This window comes from Chenopodium album, chromosome 19 (genome assembly GCF_948465745.1).
Source record: "Chenopodium album chromosome 19, dcCheAlbu1.1, whole genome shotgun sequence".
NCBI classification, from domain to species: domain Eukaryota; kingdom Viridiplantae; phylum Streptophyta; class Magnoliopsida; order Caryophyllales; family Amaranthaceae; genus Chenopodium; species Chenopodium album.
The window spans coordinates 6,257,834-6,275,521 of record NC_137852.1 but is presented as its reverse complement, the minus strand read 5'-3'; the positions used below and the strand labels follow the sequence as shown (position 1 = coordinate 6,275,521).

Sequence of the window (17,688 nt, the reverse complement as noted above, 5' to 3'; positions counted from 1 at the left end):
TGTTATGAAGTTCTTCTAAATTTTTCATTACAGCTTAGTGCAAGATGTTTCGTCCGCATCTTCAAGGTTTTTTAACAAAAAGGTTCTTCATAGCATCTAATGTAATGAATGATTCGTCATCAATAGTGTTAATTGTTCTCCTTTGTATAATTATTGAATCTCACATAATTTTCTGATCACTTTTGTCCTGAATCTACTTCCAGCCTTTAACTTATTACTGCATGTTGTAATAGACTACATAAAAGACCAGTGACCATATAATTTAAGAGCTAATTGATAAAATTAATGTTAAATAAGGTTTTTTTGGCAAATGCAACATACTCTTGCTAGCTGTGCACGAAGCGAAATCAAGAGCACCTACATTACATCAATGTATGCCGCGTGTGACAGAATGTTGGAGTGACAAGTCTTATGAAGTTAACACATTTTTCTCAATGATTTCTTGTATATGCACGAGATAGGGCATTTTTTAAGCTTATGCGTACTTGATTGGTTACATCAGTAAGTAACTAGCAAGTGAGGGACTACTTGAAGGTGAAAGTTATAAAGTTATCTGGGGAAAGAATGTCAAAAAGATTAATTATTCTTACTAAAAACTTCATATAATAACAGTTTGTTGCAAGTAGATGTTTATGTTAGGATTAAGTATTTATGGTAGGCCAACATCTAACCTACTTAGCAACAAACTTTATTGCCATGCATCTATACTGCATTACTACCACACCAAGAACTTATGTTTCTTGGTTCTTATGCCATGCTCCAATCCAGGCCCCCAGGGCTGAAGCCACGCGAGGGGCTGTCAGAGACTATTTTCATATTTGGCTGGCTCCTAGGGGTGCTTCTATTGAGCAAATACAAAAATGTGTAGAGTAAAATTTATCGATGACAAAAACTCAATAAAAAAAAAATGTCAAATTTAAATGACAATGAATTATAATTGCTCTAAAAAATTATAATAGTTGATCAGTTGGTATCTATTAGATCTGAAAGTTTACATCATTATACGCTTGTCATTAGTCATCCACCTTTATCGGTTAGATACCTAGAGTTGGTCGATTTTGTGAACTAATCCGTACTCCATATTACATAACTAATCTTACTCATATGGAGGATATTGCCTTTTTTTTTTCATCTAGTACCTTTCAAGACTTCAATCTACAATGATTCTCTCACTCTTTTATTTTTATTTTTATTTTTATTTTATTTGTACCATTTTTAAAAAAAAAAAAAAAAAAAAGACAAAATGGCCGCTCAACTAATTTCCAAACTACTCTACTTGCTTATTTACACAATTACACAAACAGAATAAATTAAAGTTAAAGCTAGCATAGGAATCACCGAAGATTTGGGATGTTGCTGACTAGATAGTTGTTTACCTTAGACAAATTTTCTCTTTTTCTATCTCTCCTCCATTGAAGCACCAACTCTGAATTCTCCATTCAACCAGCTTAACCAGCTTTCGTGGTAAGATTTTATGAATTTTCGAATATTAATTTCACAATCTAGGGTTTTGTTTCACTCTGTCATTCATTTCGATTTTCAGTTTAATCAATTTAGGTGGATTATTGAATCATTGTTTATAGTAATCAATCAATTTATGAATGATTGTAACAAGATAAGAGCTTAATTAGTTGTTAATTGATTTTGATTTGTAGTTACTCAAACAAATATTTACTCAATTATTTGATCTTTATTATCAATACTTCCATTGAATGTAACAAATTTTGCACTTGAATTTAGATTTTTTTTTTTTTGTTTGGCATTGTGTTCTCCTAATTTGATTTGAGAATTCGTGGTACAAATCGAATAAATCAGCCATTTTTCTACGAATTTTGAATCTAAGAGATTATGATTTTGTTCTGTGGAATGCGAATTGGACAGTAGCTTGAGTAATTTGGGTGTGTTGTGAACTTGTGATAGTCGTTTTCTGAGTTGTATTTGGTAGAAGTTCTGCCAATATTTGAGAATCTTAAGTTATAATATATGTGCTAGTTTTGACAAAAGTATATTTCTCCAGAAAATTTTGCTTGCTCATTGACTTGGTTGTGAAGAATGCAATGGAGCTTCCATTGTCGCGATATCAGAATATATCCTTAGGACAGATCCTAGATAGTTCTTCTTCATCAGCTTTTGATTCCAAAGCCTTTTTCTTTTCTGGTTCTCAATTAAATAGGACTAACCGTAGAAAACGGAGCACGTCCTTTTCTCCATTACGGTGCTCTTTGGCGAATCAGACTTTACGCCCCAAACCCAATTATAAACCTTCAAAACCCCATGAAGATACTGAAGAAAAGACCCACATTAAGCATACAAAGGAAATTAAATTTTCTTTTGGTCTATGTGATCAAATAGAGAAATTAGTTTTTAAACGACGGTATCAAGAAGCTCTTGAGCTGTTTGATTTTTTGGAGATTGAGGGTGGTCATGGAGTCACTAGTAGCACATATGATAGCTTGGTGAATGCATGCATTGGAGCAAAATCAATTAAAGGGGTAAAAAGGGTAACAAATCACATGTTTAATAATGGGTTTGTCCCAGATCAATATATGAGCAATAGGGTCTTGTTGATGCATGTGAGATGCAATATGTTGATGGATGCACGTATAATTTTTGACGAAATGCCTCAGAGAAACTTGGTTTCATGGAACATCATGATAGCCGGGTTAGTGGATGTAGGAGATTATGTTGAGGCTTATCGATTATTTCTTACGATGTGGTCAGAATATTCTGAGGCTGACTCACGAACTTTTTCTACTATGATACGGGCAACTGCAGGTTTGGGGTTGTTATATCCGGGAAGACAATTGCATTCATGTGTATTGAAAATGGGTGTTAGTGATGATACTTTTGTAGCTTGTGCATTGATTGATATGTATAGTAAGTGTGGGAGCATTGAGGATGCTCAATTTATCTTTGATGCAATGCCACAAAAGACTACTGTTGGGTGGAACACGATCATTGCTGGCTATGCACTTCATGGTCATAGTGAGGAAGCTTTAAGTTTGTATTATGAAATGCAAGATGCTAATGTTCCTATGGACCATTTTACATTTTCAATTGTTGTAAGGATATGCGCTAGGCTGGGGTCACTTGAACATGCTAAACAAGCTCATGCAAGTTTAGTTCGTCATGGATTTAGCTTAGATACAGTAGCTAATACAGCCCTTATAGACTTGTATAGCAAATGGGGGAGGATAGAAGATGCTCGAAATGTTTTTGATAGAATGCCTTGCAAAAATGTCATATCATGGAATGCTTTGATTGCTGGATATGCCAATCATGGCAGAGGAGATGACGCAGTTGAGTTGTTTGACAAAATGCTTTGTGAAGGAATGAGACCTAACCATGTCACATTTCTTGCTGTTTTATCTGCATGCAGTAATTTAGGCTTGTCAGATCGTGGGTGGGATATTTTTTACTCAATGGACAGCATACATAACATCAATCCAAGGGCAATGCATTATGCATGTATGATAGAGCTATTAGGCCGGGAGGGGCTCTTGGATGAAGCTTTGGCTTTGATAAGAAACGCACCGTTTGAGCCCACAATGAATATGTGGGCGGCGTTGCTAACTGCTTGCAGGATCCACAAGAACTTAGAGCTTGGGGTTTTTGCTGCGGAGAAACTTTATGGAATGGGACCGGAAAAGCTTAGCAACTATATTGTTCTTTTGAATATATACAACAACATGGGGAAGTTGGAGGAAGCTGCTTCTGTCATTCATAACTTAAAGCAAAAAGGTTTAAGATTACTACCGGCATGTACTTGGATTGAAATTAAGAAACAGTCACATGCGTTTTGTTCTGGTGATAAGTCACATGCTCAGACAAAGGAGATATACCAGTATTTGGATGGTTTGCTTGTGGAGATCTCAAAACATGGTTATATTCCTGAAAACAGATATTTGCTTCCAGATGTAGATGAGAAAGAAGATCATATGCTTTTGTACCATAGTGAAAAGTTGGCTGTGACTTTTGGGCTTATGAATACTCCTGATAATGTCCCTCTTCAACTAGTTCAAAGCCATCGGATATGCCACGACTGTCATAATGCACTTAAGCTGATAGCAAAAGTCAAAGATCGTGAGATTGTTGTGAGAGACGCTAGCAAATTTCACCATTTTAAGAATGGTAGTTGCTCGTGTGGGGATTATTGGTAAATACGTTATACGTATACTTTCTCTTTTGGAGGACTGTAATTTGTATCACTTCATTTTTTATATTGTTTCACATCATGATATAATTATGAATCAATAATCACTATCATAGGCATTTAGAGAAAATTAGCACTTATAGTTTTGGTAGTTATACTTTTAGCTTATATTTCTGGTTGTCAACAATAATGTAGCACTTCAGAGTATAATATTTTATTTTATAAAGGAGTTCTTGATCTTAGTTCTTTCTAAAGCTCTGTTTCTAATTTGATTCTTTTTATAGGATATAGGTTAGGTGAATGCCCATTTTGTTACGTACTATAGGATTCATATGCAGTTTCTTCAAGATACTAGACGCAACTAGAGTACGTTCTGTATTTAAATTGTAGCACACATACTTTACTTTTAATTTTGAGTGATAATATAACTTGGAAGTGTACTGAAAATCTCCAACTGAGAAGATGAGATTGATGATTTTCAGGAACTTCTTGTTGTACAATGTACTTAATTGCTTTTTATTTGTTCCTTAACACTGTAGACAGAATCTTACCGTGTATCATTTGAGTTATGAGTTTTTCCATAAATTTTATTGATACTTGGATGCAATTTTCTCTATTGAATAGTGAATTTGATATTTGTTGGATTGGTTAATGATAACATATTTGTTATTTAATGTATATTTTGCAAGTCATTATGAATTTCAGATGATAGTGCAACATTCACATTGGAAGGCTTGCAAAAAAAAGATTACCAGATACTGTTATTGCTTATCAAAGTACTTCTGGTTTGTCACTACTTAGGTTATGTTTCAATTTAGTGTACACATCTATACTTATAGATTGAGCAGAAAATCACATTTATTGCTTTTGGACTTTGTATCTGTTGATGCTTTTAGAGTTCAGTTGATGATTGTTCATCACCAGACTTTACTCTTCCCAAAACTCACTCTCTCGTTTTAGTTCAGCGTGCTTATCTTATACATTGGAAAGCATGAGTTGCAGTGTCTTTCCTTTGGCACACACAGAGTACTTGTAATCTTCTGCTGGAAGTGTTGGCTAGATGAAATATATATCTGATCTAAATACTAAATTCTGTTGTCTAGAATTGGAATTTATCTTATAACACTTCTCACTACCTCTTCTTTGAGACAGTGCTTTCATCAGGACACTGTAAATTGCAGTTTCAGAACTGCAGAAGAAAGCATTTCTTGTTAATTTTGCACTTTCATTTACCTCTTAAGCTTTCTCACCATTTGTTGACAAAGCTTGCAAGTGCTTAGATGGTTTCTCCTTGTTTCAAGTTTGGCTCATTGTAGATATTGTGTAGCTGATATGTCAAGATATAAGAGTGTCAAGGTACATGAAGTTAGTAGTAAAGTGGTATAGGTAGTTGGCAGTTTGGCACCAGTTTAAATGTCTTTTCTAATTACATATTATTCTCTTTTACAGATTGGCTGGAGGTAGAGAACATAAAAGGAAGTCGTATTTGGAAAAAGGTAGTTCTTGACAGCACTTGTTGGGAAATTTTCTTTTTTTTTGTCATATCTGAGGCAATTTTTTTTACTGGACATGCCAGGTTTTTATCATACAGTATTGATAACTTTTTTTGTAAGTGTTGAATTTTGTGTTATTCATATATTTTTTCACACTGCTGATTTGATGAGGAATTTTGTGTTTCTTGTGTGGCCAAAGGCACCAAAATTATAAGAGAGACTGCGAGGATGTCAAAACATACTGTCCCTTGGTGTCTTTAGCCATTAAATGAAGGTCTCCGGTAAAGCATTGCCCTATAGTTATTAATCCTTACCATTTCCCAAGTGTAGGAAAATGACCTCTCTCACCTCTCTTGTGGTTTCCCCAATTTCCTCTCCACTATTTGTCTCATTCTCTCTCTTCACTTAGAATTACCTTCATCTCTCCCTTTCCCAGCTCTCACACGTCTTCTCTGCAGGGATAGTTTCTTCAGTTTTCAGTTTTTATTAGTAATTTTCTCCTTGTGATTTTATTGATGTAGTTTCTGCAAGCTTAAAGATTAAACAAAGGTATGAACCATGAATTATGGTGCAATATATGGATTGTATAGGATCACATTGAATTTCTGTACTGGTACTTTCTCTCTTTTACTGTATTCTTGTGTATATAACTTCCTTTGAGGGTTTATTGGTAATTGCTGTTGATCTGGTCTGATCTTAGCTTCATACTTTCTCTCGAATATTTTTCATTGGATATTTTAAATTTAATCATCTGTTACGAATACATGTCCAATGGACTCGGATACCCATGTCCGACACGGGAACGTGTCCAAGCATCCGACTTTGTGAAAAAATTCCGTGATTTTGAACTTAAAGTGAAGTGTCCAAGTGTTGAGTGGCTGATATGGGTACTTGAGGTGAAATGAAGAGTCCATCATAGTTCATGTTTGATTCATTGACAACTTTATTTTGCTGGAATTTTTATAGAGATTATGGGTTTTTGGGATAGGATTGATGGCTTATTGGTATCACATGTATAGCAAAGAAGCAAAAAAAAAAAAAAAAAAAAAAAAAAAAAAAAAAAAAAAAAAGTGCCAAGGTTCTGATTTTGCTTAATTCTATTTTTATTCTTTGAAAATAAATTACTGCTTCTCAATTCTAAGTTATGTAATATTTGACGAATTCGCTAATTAGGTTTCTCTCCCCGTTTTGTTTTTCTTAGAGATATGATTCATCAATATCGGAAAATATATGTATACTAGTATATCATTTAGGAAGATTGTTTCCTATCTTATAAGATTAGGTTTTGTATAAATACTCTACCTAATGATCAATAATATACAAGCTTTTTTTTTTTTTTTTTTTAAAGCCATTCTATTATTTCTTTCACCCTATTTTGTCATTATTTGATTTTGATATTATTTATATTAACTTTAGCTACATTTTTATAACACATCTGTGAATTACAAAATTGTTTAATACATTGTTAATTAGTCTCGTTGTATATTTTCAAATATGAATTATTTTTATAAGTATATTAATACATGATTATATACTCCTATTTCTAAAATTTCTACTCAACTTGCATTAGTACATACAATTTCCAATGCACATCCTTTACTATTAATATTTTCGACAATATATAAGTAGAAATTATTAAAAAAAAATAAAATAAAAATTGATCGATATACAGAAAAGTTACACTAATAAGGCGAATCTAATTAATAAAATCTCATATATGCTAAATTATTTATTTTGTATAAATTATAATATTATCAAAATTGTTTTATTTTTGAGCACCTGATGAGTACATTTTTATATTTCGCTTTTAATATGTATTTTTTTTTTTTTTTTGAAAAATTAATACGTATGTATTTTAGTACATATATAATTATTGATTAATGCATGCTCACATTAAACATCATGTTACAGTCCTTATCAATCTAATAGTATATTATAAGATTAAAATACTAAATTAAGTAACTCTCAACTTTTTTCCACATCCTAATTATTATCTTATTGATTGCATGATCTCGTTAAACATGCAGTAGTAGTCCATATCAGATTAGTATACTCCGAAGTGAATTAGTGATAAAGATAAAAGGATTAAGTGAACAACTTCAGGACCTTACTCACCAATAGCCCTTACAACCTTACGTGCCCCAAAGGCCAAAACAAGTCCGATTCGTAATATATTAATTAAGTAAATTTTTTTAAAAGAAATCTTTTTAGAAAACTTATGCAAGATAAATCATCAAAAGAATGATATATTTTTGTAATCTGTTTTCAAGAAATAAATCATTATAGAAACTCTTTTCTTAAAAACTTATCTTTTTAAACTTTCCTATTTTAAGCTTGCCAAGCTCTTTTGTCACATTTCAATAAATCTACACATGTAAACCTAACAATCATATTTACAACAAATCTATAAGATAAAAACTTAACAAAACTAAATTGCCTCGTCAATATATTGCATTCCAGGATACTTGGGCTTTACGCAGTCCAGGACTAAGTTCCTGCGGTCACTTGTACTCCAGTTCTGAACTGGAACTTCGCAGGCCAAGTCTTCAATGCAGACTAAGTCAATCACTTTAACTTGCTGTCAAGTTCCTGTTAGAAAACTTAGATAGTTCTTGTGAGAGAACTCTTCTTCTATCTTCTTTAACTTTCCTTGGAATCTCCTTGAGTCTTATTAGATAGGTTACTCTTTCACTTCCAAAGTCTACTACACCTATTCTAATCACAACACTTAGAGAATTCTTATTATTTGAAGTTTGCTATCATCATCATCATCAAAACCTTTAATAAGCTTCAACAGCCATATAAGCTGTTTTTAAAAGGTTTTATGGTGTGTTTTTCTTCATAACTTAAAAAAATTAGCAAGCATCTATCTGTATAGTTTAGTTGGTTGAGTACTAGTGTCATCTATCTATCTATCTATCTATCTATCTATCTGTGTATTGTGTGAGACTCGGATCTATCTCCAAGTCGCTCGTTATGTTATCAATACTCTTATTATTACAAGTACGTGCTACTCGTACTATATATGTAATGTGAGTTCTTGGTTTAATTAGCTTCATCATTTATCTATCTATGATAATTGAAGCTTAATTATTTCCATATCATATCAATAAATTAAATAAAGTGTGTTGTTTGTTTCTTATTTTAAAGGCCATTGTTTTTTCTCTCTCTCCCTCCCTCTCAAATGAAGTCTCATTAAATACACTAAATTATTATTGCTGCTTCGAATGTTGTTGCAAGGAAGAACTTAACTATCAAATCATACAATAAGCGAGTTAATAAAGTAGCAATGATTTTATTGTAAGTTCAATAATGAAAATTGTTAGAAAGATCCATCAAGTGAATATATGGTGAAAGCTTATTCATTTGTTCTCCATATGTGAGGCCATGTTCTTTTCGCCTTTTTTTTTTTTTTTTTTGGCTTGATTAAAATTATCTTTAGTGAAAAAAAATCTCACCGTCTTAAAAACTAGCCCTCGCCCACTCTACAACCCCCAAAAGTTCTACCCTAAAAGAAAGGGAAAAAAAAAAAAAGCTTTGCATGTAACCGGCACATGGGTAAGTCAACATCGGAAAATTAGGTCAACAGTAAATTTTCGGCCAAAGGTAGTATCTTACAACTCTTAATTTTACTTTTCAATTTTATTAAGTGTATACTTTTCGTATTTCTAAATAGTTGCAGTAATTTATGTTTCAAAAAAAATATTTGCAATAATTTAAATTTAACATTATTTATTTGTTAACTTGAACTACATCTTTTTTTTTTTTTTTACAAAACTTGAACTACATCTTATAACAAGTTGTGTAATATATTGTTTTTTTTTTTTTTTTAACAAATCAATTCATTAATAAAAAGTCATATAATATTTACAAATGAAATCTAAATTAAAAATACATAAAATTGAATCAAATAAGGATTTCCTTCATTAAAGCTATTTCATTCAATGGAGCACATCTTTCCATTAAATCTTTATGACATTGTCCTCCAACTGACCATGTCACCTTAGCTTGCATCAACCAAAAATCTTTGATATTATGGTGCAAACCGTCTCTGCGTTGATTACGACTTTCATTCTCGTAAAGATTATGCAATCTTTATGTCAAACGATTTTTTTTTGGTATTCCTAAGTTGGGTCAATTTTTAGGCCTTAAAGTTAATAAAGTCTAATTTGAATACTAAGGAATTCAGGACTTGTTAAATGATTATAGGCTATATTTGTTCAATTGTTCAGGCCCAAAAATTAGGTTCATAATGTTGGACCACAATATCAGCCCAATAATTAGGCTGATCTTGAGTTTAGCAATTTTGATTAATCCAGGTTGGGGAGAAATAATGCCCTGTTAAGCTGGAAACATTAGGATTCTTCTGTTTAAGGAAAAAAATTGATAGAGTATAAAGCATATTCTTGGGCCTCAATCATAAGTTTAAGCTTTTGATTAAGATGGTCCATTAACATGGTATTGGAGCCAGCGCTAAGTCTAAGCTTGAAATCTGTTTGATGTGTATTTGTCATTGTAAATTGGAGTAATATTCTTTTGATGTATAAAATTTTCCTTGCTTGGCTAATGGGATGTACTCTGTATAAACTTTTAACTGCAGGTTGTGCGAGTTTCTACTAATTAATTTTAGTACTCTATATGTGCCTGACAAAATTAGCGTTTAATTAAAGACACGTAAATAAATCAAACTATATGAACCAAAATATAATCACAAAAAACTACTTATTACTTGTATATTACATTGAGTAAATTACCCTAGTCTCAAAGAATGATGTAACTAAAGATATTGAAGAGATGAATTGAACAAAAATCACTTGGATGTAAAAGAATTAGCTACTACTCGTGCTTAAATATTAAATTAGGTGTAGCTCATATAAACTGTAGTACTGTACAATGTGATGTTTTAATGGCCACCCACAACAATTTGGACCAAAAAAAATTGAAATACAATTCCTTAGGAATATTCTAGAAAAAAAAAAAAAAAAAAAAATGATATCAATACATTTTGGTTCTTGAAGTATTAGGTAGAGGTGTTCCAGAAAGGAAGTGTGAGATCAATGAAAGACCCCTTAATGGTTGAAAGCTTGGCACTTGATGCCCTGCTCCTCTTACTGTTGCAAATGTCAAATTCCCTTCATATACTTGTGTGTATCCACCAACCTGGTCAACACGTACACGATTATTAATATTCAATATAGGTTTCTTATAAAATTGCGTCGCCATTAAATAATACTCCAATATCTTTAGTAACTAATCCGTCATTTATAACAAAATCATTCGTTGTTTCAGTATTGATTGCAATTTAGTATATACTGTAAACTTGTAAAGATCCATAACCCTAGCTTAAATTCGCCATATTGTTTTTTTCAATCTAATACGATAGTAAGAGTTAAATATGAATACTCGTAATATTTACCTCTCCGTTGATGAACCAAGGATGCCATTTAGTCTTGATTTGAAGTCCCATTTTATTTAAGGATTCCCTCGTTGATGTAACTGGTATCCTTCCATCTGTGTCACCACTGCAATGTATATTCACAGTTTATAATGTTTGATTAGACCTAATTGGTGCACAAATCATGCTCTAAAAATCCATAATTAATGGCAATTGTAACAGTAAATAAACAATAAAAAATCAAGTAAATTAATTTTATTTCTTGTTAAATGTACCCTACATTTGAAAAGATTGATTGATAATTCTGATCAAATTTTAAGACTTGTACTTGTAACATTCCAATGGCAGTAAGTTTGTAAGAAAAATCACTAGAATTGATGTGATTTTGAGTCTTATATTGGCCAGAATAAAGAGCAGTAAAAAGTCTTTGTTTTTTTCTCTTAACATTTGGTCCCATTTAAAAAGAAAATATGAACAAAAGTTAACTTCTACACTAAGGATCATGATGATCATTGAATTGTTACACCATTTTAGAACTTCAAATAAGGAGTTTTAGTAGCTCGAGTTGAGCCAAGCTAGGATCATGACTCGACATTACCAAGCACATGTAACTACTTCAATAATTTACATGCCGCTTTCTTATGAATTTCGCACATACTCATAGATGCACCTAATAATAGTATGGATGGTGGTTAATTGATATAATGAATTTTACATTGATTTCACGAGTTCACTTTAAATATTTATGTCATGATTTCTAACCTAAAACAAATGATTCACAAATGTTGTTAGACATGTGCAGGTCCATTTTCTAGCAAAATTGTCACAATGATAAAAAGTAAAAAGGTAAATATAATCATATCATAAAAAATGATGGTTAGATCACTATAATAATACTAATAATAAAGATTGGATTTTTACCTATAAATCCACACTCGAAGGTTCTTAGCCATTAGCTCCTTTAGAATTGGGATAACTGTTGATGGACTGTCTGCCCAATTACTAATAACCGCACTGAAAAAATACATCATTGTAACCAATTTAAGTTAAATTGATTTATTGATTTTTACTGTGTACAACAATGCAAAATGATAACATTAATCACTTTCTAAATAATTATATTAATGCTCAAGTCTTTCTTTTAGATCTGTATGTATTCATAACAACAAAAAGTTTTAGTGTTAGTTGGCTCATTAATATGTTAATAATAGTGATTGTGGATGGATACAAAAGTTAAAGGTATACACGGCCATACAACAATATATAGTAGGTGGTTGTTTATAATTGATCATCTATATGACATTGTGATTTGTAACAAATGTATACTCGTATTACTCCGTATTTCAAGTCTTCAAAATATACTATAGAGGCGATATCTTCATTAATAAAATTATTTGTTCACGACTTATACAAAAGATTAACATACCTGCAAGGCTGCCAATCATAATATAGCTTGGTCACATTTGCATGAAGAGCTTTTTGGACTTCAGGATTATTCATGTAAGCAGTTACATAATGATCACTGCATGGATCCAATTCATGCTGCACCCGAAAATAAACTATTAAGTTATATTCGTGTCCTCGTATCATATAAATATACGAAGTAATAAAGTATTGGTTACAATTGAATCTCAAATCCACGAAATGTCATTGTGACAATCTTTTCCACACAGGGGAAGGATGTTGTAGCATGTCGTTTTATTATTGACAATTTGATTGAGATACGTGATTAAGAATGAGATTAATACGACGAACTTACAGTGAGTTTTTTGGGTTTGAGAGTAAGATTAGTGGAGTGGCACACAGGAGCATAGATGTTGTAAACGTCTAGGTATTGAATATCAATCTCAACTTGATCAGCAGCTGAATTGCATTTTAAACTCTGGTTGCTAGTATTTGGAGTGAAATCACAATGCCCCATTATATCATTTCGTACTTGGTCCGATATTATAGCATGTGTCCAAAAATATTCGTACATTGCCTTTAAATCCGTCTCATCATTTATCACTGCGTTTCCAATCTACATTGAAAAATTCAAATAAGGATTAATAAGTTCATACAAGTAAAATCAAGTCAATAATACGTGGCCTTAAACTATGTAATTAAATAAATAAATAATATAACTAAATATAAAATACCCATATCCTAAGAACTTTAATTTTGCAAAATTAAAGTATGAGTAGTATAAAACTAATTTTATTCCAATCTTCAGAATAAATTCCAAAAACCAATCCCAAAATTAGACATCCAAAGATGTGGCCAGTAAATATTTCACGTGTAATATTAGCTAAATGTCAGAGAATTTTGTTAGTGGAATTGAAAGAAGCATCTAATCTTTGTATTTAAGTCAAACACTTAATTATCATATACGAGTATAAAAAATATAAGTAGGAAATGCAAACACATGGCCTAGCTTCAGAGCTTTTTTTGTCAATTATAGAACCATTAAGCCCAAAATCCCAATTATTGAGCCTTATCATGTCCTGTTTCTGTTAGGCACCTTGTTTTTATACACTCATTATTAGGACATACAACACCATTATCAGTTGAGCACCCCAAATCACATAAAAATCAACTTTATATACACTATTTGTCATAATAGGTGATAACCCTTTATATCTATAATTGCAAACAATACACCTGTTGTGTAAAAGAACTACGATAGATGAAATCATATAAATGTGATAATCGTACGGAATAATAAGTATGCGCGAGAGAGAGTAGGAAAAGAAACATACAATGATGCCCTTGAGGTTGATCAGTGAACTTTTAGGCTTGGTGTTGTGTTGAAGAATAGCATGAGCAAGCTGAGGAACATAATGTCCAGCATAACTTTCACCAGAAATGTAAAAATCTCTGCCTTTATACTCAGGAAATCTCTCAAACCAATTCAATAAAAATACATAATTATCTTCAGCCGTTTTAGTATCTCCATTTGTATCATAATCTGATGTTGTATTCGAGTACGAAAATCCAACTCCAACAGGGGATTCCAAGAACAAAACATTTGCAACTACACAAATTTTACGCGAATATATATTAGATTTTTCGGGTTTTTAGTAATAAATAATCAAATTTAGAGACATAAGTTAAGATAAAATTAAATTACCATGATTCCATGCAAATTTGTTCCTATATAATGTTTTGCCATTACTTTTAACTCGGAATGGTCCTAACTCTTCCATAGCTCCATAAGCCAAAGATGAACAACCAGGACCTACAAAATTTAAATTCACTTAATTAATCAATCAATGAAAACTTAATTAATTAGTACAAGTACAATCCTTTGTAAAATCACCTATAAATTAGACCATGTTACTTCTTCAATAAAGAGTTAGTTGTCACTTCATCTCAACCCTCCAACAGTTAATTACAACTCCGAATTAAATTTAGTTTTTCCATGGCTATCACCACATCTTTTATTTTATAAATAATATGTGAAGAACTCAATCATAAACCAGTACTATATAGTACCTTTACTATTTTAGGAAAAATGACAATTTTGTTTGACTTTTTTTTATGTCATTTGTAACTAATGTGTATTAATATTAATATTATACTTTCATTTTGCATTTTGCAATACTACATTTCATCTATACATAAATATAAATACTTCGTTTAAAAATCATGGTCAAGGTGAGTTATTTGAACAATATAAAAGTCAAAACAATTAAGATAATGAAAGATGAAGCAAGAAACAAGTGTTAAAACTGCAGAGAATGAATGAATTTTAGGATTAAAATCAGTATAATAACCATTTTGTTTTCTAAAATTTGATTCTTGACAATGTATACAATGATTCAGAGAACGGTGGAAGAATATTTTTAATAATAAAAAAAATAACTAGCTAGAAACGGTGTATTTCTTTATTTAAAAAATAAGGTAGAAGTTCCCTCAAAAAAAAAAATAATAATAGTAAGGTAGAAGTTAATAATTAAATTTATGCCTAAAATGACCGTTCAAAAAAATCTTACAAGTATAACATATCCTCATAATATTTTTATTTGTTTTTTTAAACAAATAATATCCTTATTATTATTTATAATAGACAAATTATTTATATATTTGCGCGTAGGCCATACAAATTTGTCCATGTCCTAAATCATTAGTCTAGCCTGTAATTATAAAAATGTCACTATATGATAATTCCAAGTTATTTTTGGGCTCAACATATTCGAAAAGTAGGGACCAAGTCTATACACAAACACATGCAACTTCTATCAATGGGCTACATAATATCAATGAAATGAAATGCTTGTAGTATAAGAGACAATGATGCTAGGAATTTAAATCAATAAGTGCTGATTGTTTGATTGACATCAAATTCAATAATATAATTTTGCTTTATATTACGCAACAACGAAGGAAATTGCGTTTCTTATTACATTCCCTACAATAACTTATATCATTAATACTGGTATACTCTAGAGTCGTAGTCATCAGTTCTTAGGAAATTATTTGATAATAAATCACCGAACAAATAATATTTTAAGACAAGATAGGGACGAGGAATTACAATATATGTTACTCCGTATGTTAACTCTAATGATAATTGATAATTCAATTAGTGATGTGTATGCTATTATATATGCATGTCTAGTAGCAACTAGCAATTTTCTAACATTATTAAAAATAAAAATTAATTTTTAGAAGGAAAAAAAAAAGGATAAATGGTGTACAGATGGTGCAAACTGATAAGATAAACACACAAGCAAACAAATCGAGATTACTACCCGAGAATCGAGCCTTTGTTTGTTCCGCAAATAATGGTTATTAATTTACTAATTAGGCAATTAGCTACTGTATTTTTTCTGTTCAACGTCAAAGAATGTAGTTAATTAAAACAAATTCCAAATCATATTAATACAGTATATTCCCTTAGTTATAAAATTATAAAATAACAATCCCTCTCAAGTTTGAGATATATGAGCAAATGCGCAATTTCATTTAATATTTCGTACTAAGAAGGAAAATGGAACACTAACTCAAGTCTAATGTGTACATTATATGATATGATTTGATTATATGACATGTTCGTTAAGAAAGTAACATGAAGTAGTAGAGTAGTACATAGTGATTATTATAAAATATTATATATAAGTAAATAAATTTCCAATTAGATTTAAACTTGAATTTTGACTATACTCAATTTTAAAATGACTAAATAAAAGTGATGTATTGTCAATTTTCATTTTCTCTCACTTTAAAAAATAAAATTTTAAAAAAAACCTTATCTTTTCTGCTATTCCAAAAAGGGAAAGAAAGAAGAAAAAAACAGTGTAAAGGGAGTGAACTTTCTACTCAATTAAAGGCCTCGTACACCTTTTGCGTTAACAAAACACAAAGTTCACACCTTCTCAATTACTGACCTATAGTGTATTTACAAAATTTAACCAAAAATCGCACTAGTTCTTGGCCTAGTGTCAAAGACCGAAAAACTATGTACATAGACGAATATTTTATAATTTACCGTCTATAATTTGTAATGTCTATACTGACCAATATAAAAAAAAGTTCGTCTATGTAAAATTTAACGTAAGTAATTATGATAATTATAATGAACTAGCAAAAAAATAAAACAAAATGAAAAATAAAAAAAAAAAAAAAAAAAAAAAAAAACTTAGAATTAAACAGAACTATAATGTAATGTAATAATAATAATGAATGAATAATTACCTCCATTGAGCCAAAGAAGAAGAGGCAAAGAAGTGTGGTTAGTAGGAGCTTCAACAAAATAATAATAAAAAGCTTTTCCAGCTTTTTTATCAACTGTAACATAACCACCATATTGTGAGAAATCCACTGGTGGTTGCCCTGGCAGCTTCACTATTCTATCCCTTTCCTTCTGATGATCACGACGACTACGACGAGCACGATGATGATGGTGTTGTTGGTGGTGTTCATGGTGGCGTTTATCAACTATACCATCCATAAGCATTGTATCATAAGGTTGCTTGTTAATTTCATTAAACTCTTCATTGTTGTTATGGTATTTGGTCTTGTATAATTTGGAGAGTTGCACATTTTGTGACTTTGCATTTGTAATAAATGGTAATAAAAGTAATGTTGAAATTATAAGAAAAATTGTTGGTTTTTTTGGGTTTATTTCTTCCATTTTTTTTGATTTGGAAGAGAAGCAAGAAGCTAGGATGAGTTTAGTTGGAAAAGAGAATATAATGTCAAATGAGATTATATAAAGGGTATTGATGGGATTTTGGTTAATTATTATTATGGAATTATTTTGACAATTTTTTGATAATAAAGAAAAGTCCAAAAAAAAATAATTAATTGTAATTCCCTAAAAATGTGGATTCTGAAACATTGTTAATGGGCGGTGGACCAATAATTTTCTCTCTCATGGGCTCATTTTCTGTGATCATCTTGGCTCTGAGTGTGTATATGGGTTTTTTTTGTTTTTCTTTTTGTATTTTTTAATAGGGAGAAATTAGTAGATTATTGGTTTTGATTTTTATTTTATTTTATTTTCAAGATTTATCTATGATGTATAGGTAGATCTAGTGTAATTTGAGCGCTTCTTAGATTCATCCTGAAAATAGATTAATAAGCATCAAATCCAAATTCAGATTTATATAGCAATCTTTGAAAATTAAATCAACTAAATAATTTGTTATTGTTTTGTTAGGTTC

At 30.9% G+C, this 17,688-nt stretch overlaps 1 protein-coding gene and 1 pseudogene across 1 annotated transcript; one reads left to right on the top strand and one right to left on the bottom strand.

Annotated features, from left to right (window-relative positions):
• The first annotated feature begins 1,869 nt into the window (after nt 1-1,869).
• Nucleotides 1,870-4,379, top strand: LOC145595005 (pentatricopeptide repeat-containing protein At5g50390, chloroplastic pseudogene; annotated as a pseudogene).
• A 6,088-nt stretch (nt 4,380-10,467) lies between these two features.
• LOC145593894 (serine carboxypeptidase-like 40) lies at nt 10,468-17,156 on the bottom strand. Its single transcript, XM_081650254.1, has 8 exons — nt 16,718-17,156; nt 14,151-14,258; nt 13,780-14,054; nt 12,801-13,061; nt 12,468-12,583; nt 11,963-12,055; nt 11,063-11,168; nt 10,468-10,806 (listed from the first exon to the last, which is right to left on the bottom strand). The coding sequence occupies exons 1-8, from the start codon at nt 17,154-17,156 to the stop codon at nt 10,642-10,644; spliced, it is 1,563 nt and encodes a 520-aa protein (XP_081506380.1). The 3' UTR covers nt 10,468-10,641.
• Nucleotides 17,157-17,688: the final 532 nt, after the last annotated feature.

Excerpts from the sequence above, each read along its gene's own strand:
- LOC145593894 (XM_081650254.1), bottom strand. The coding sequence starts at position 17,156 with ATGGAAGAAATAAACCCAAAAAAACCAACAATTTTTCTTATAATTTCA. Across the intron at positions 14,259-16,717 it reads TCTTCTTTGGCTCAATGGAG|GTCCTGGTTGTTCATCTTTG; the intron begins GTAATTATTCAT and ends TAAATTTTGTAG. Across the intron at positions 14,055-14,150 it reads CAAATTTGCATGGAATCATG|TTGCAAATGTTTTGTTCTTG; the intron begins GTAATTTAATTT and ends AAATTTGTGTAG.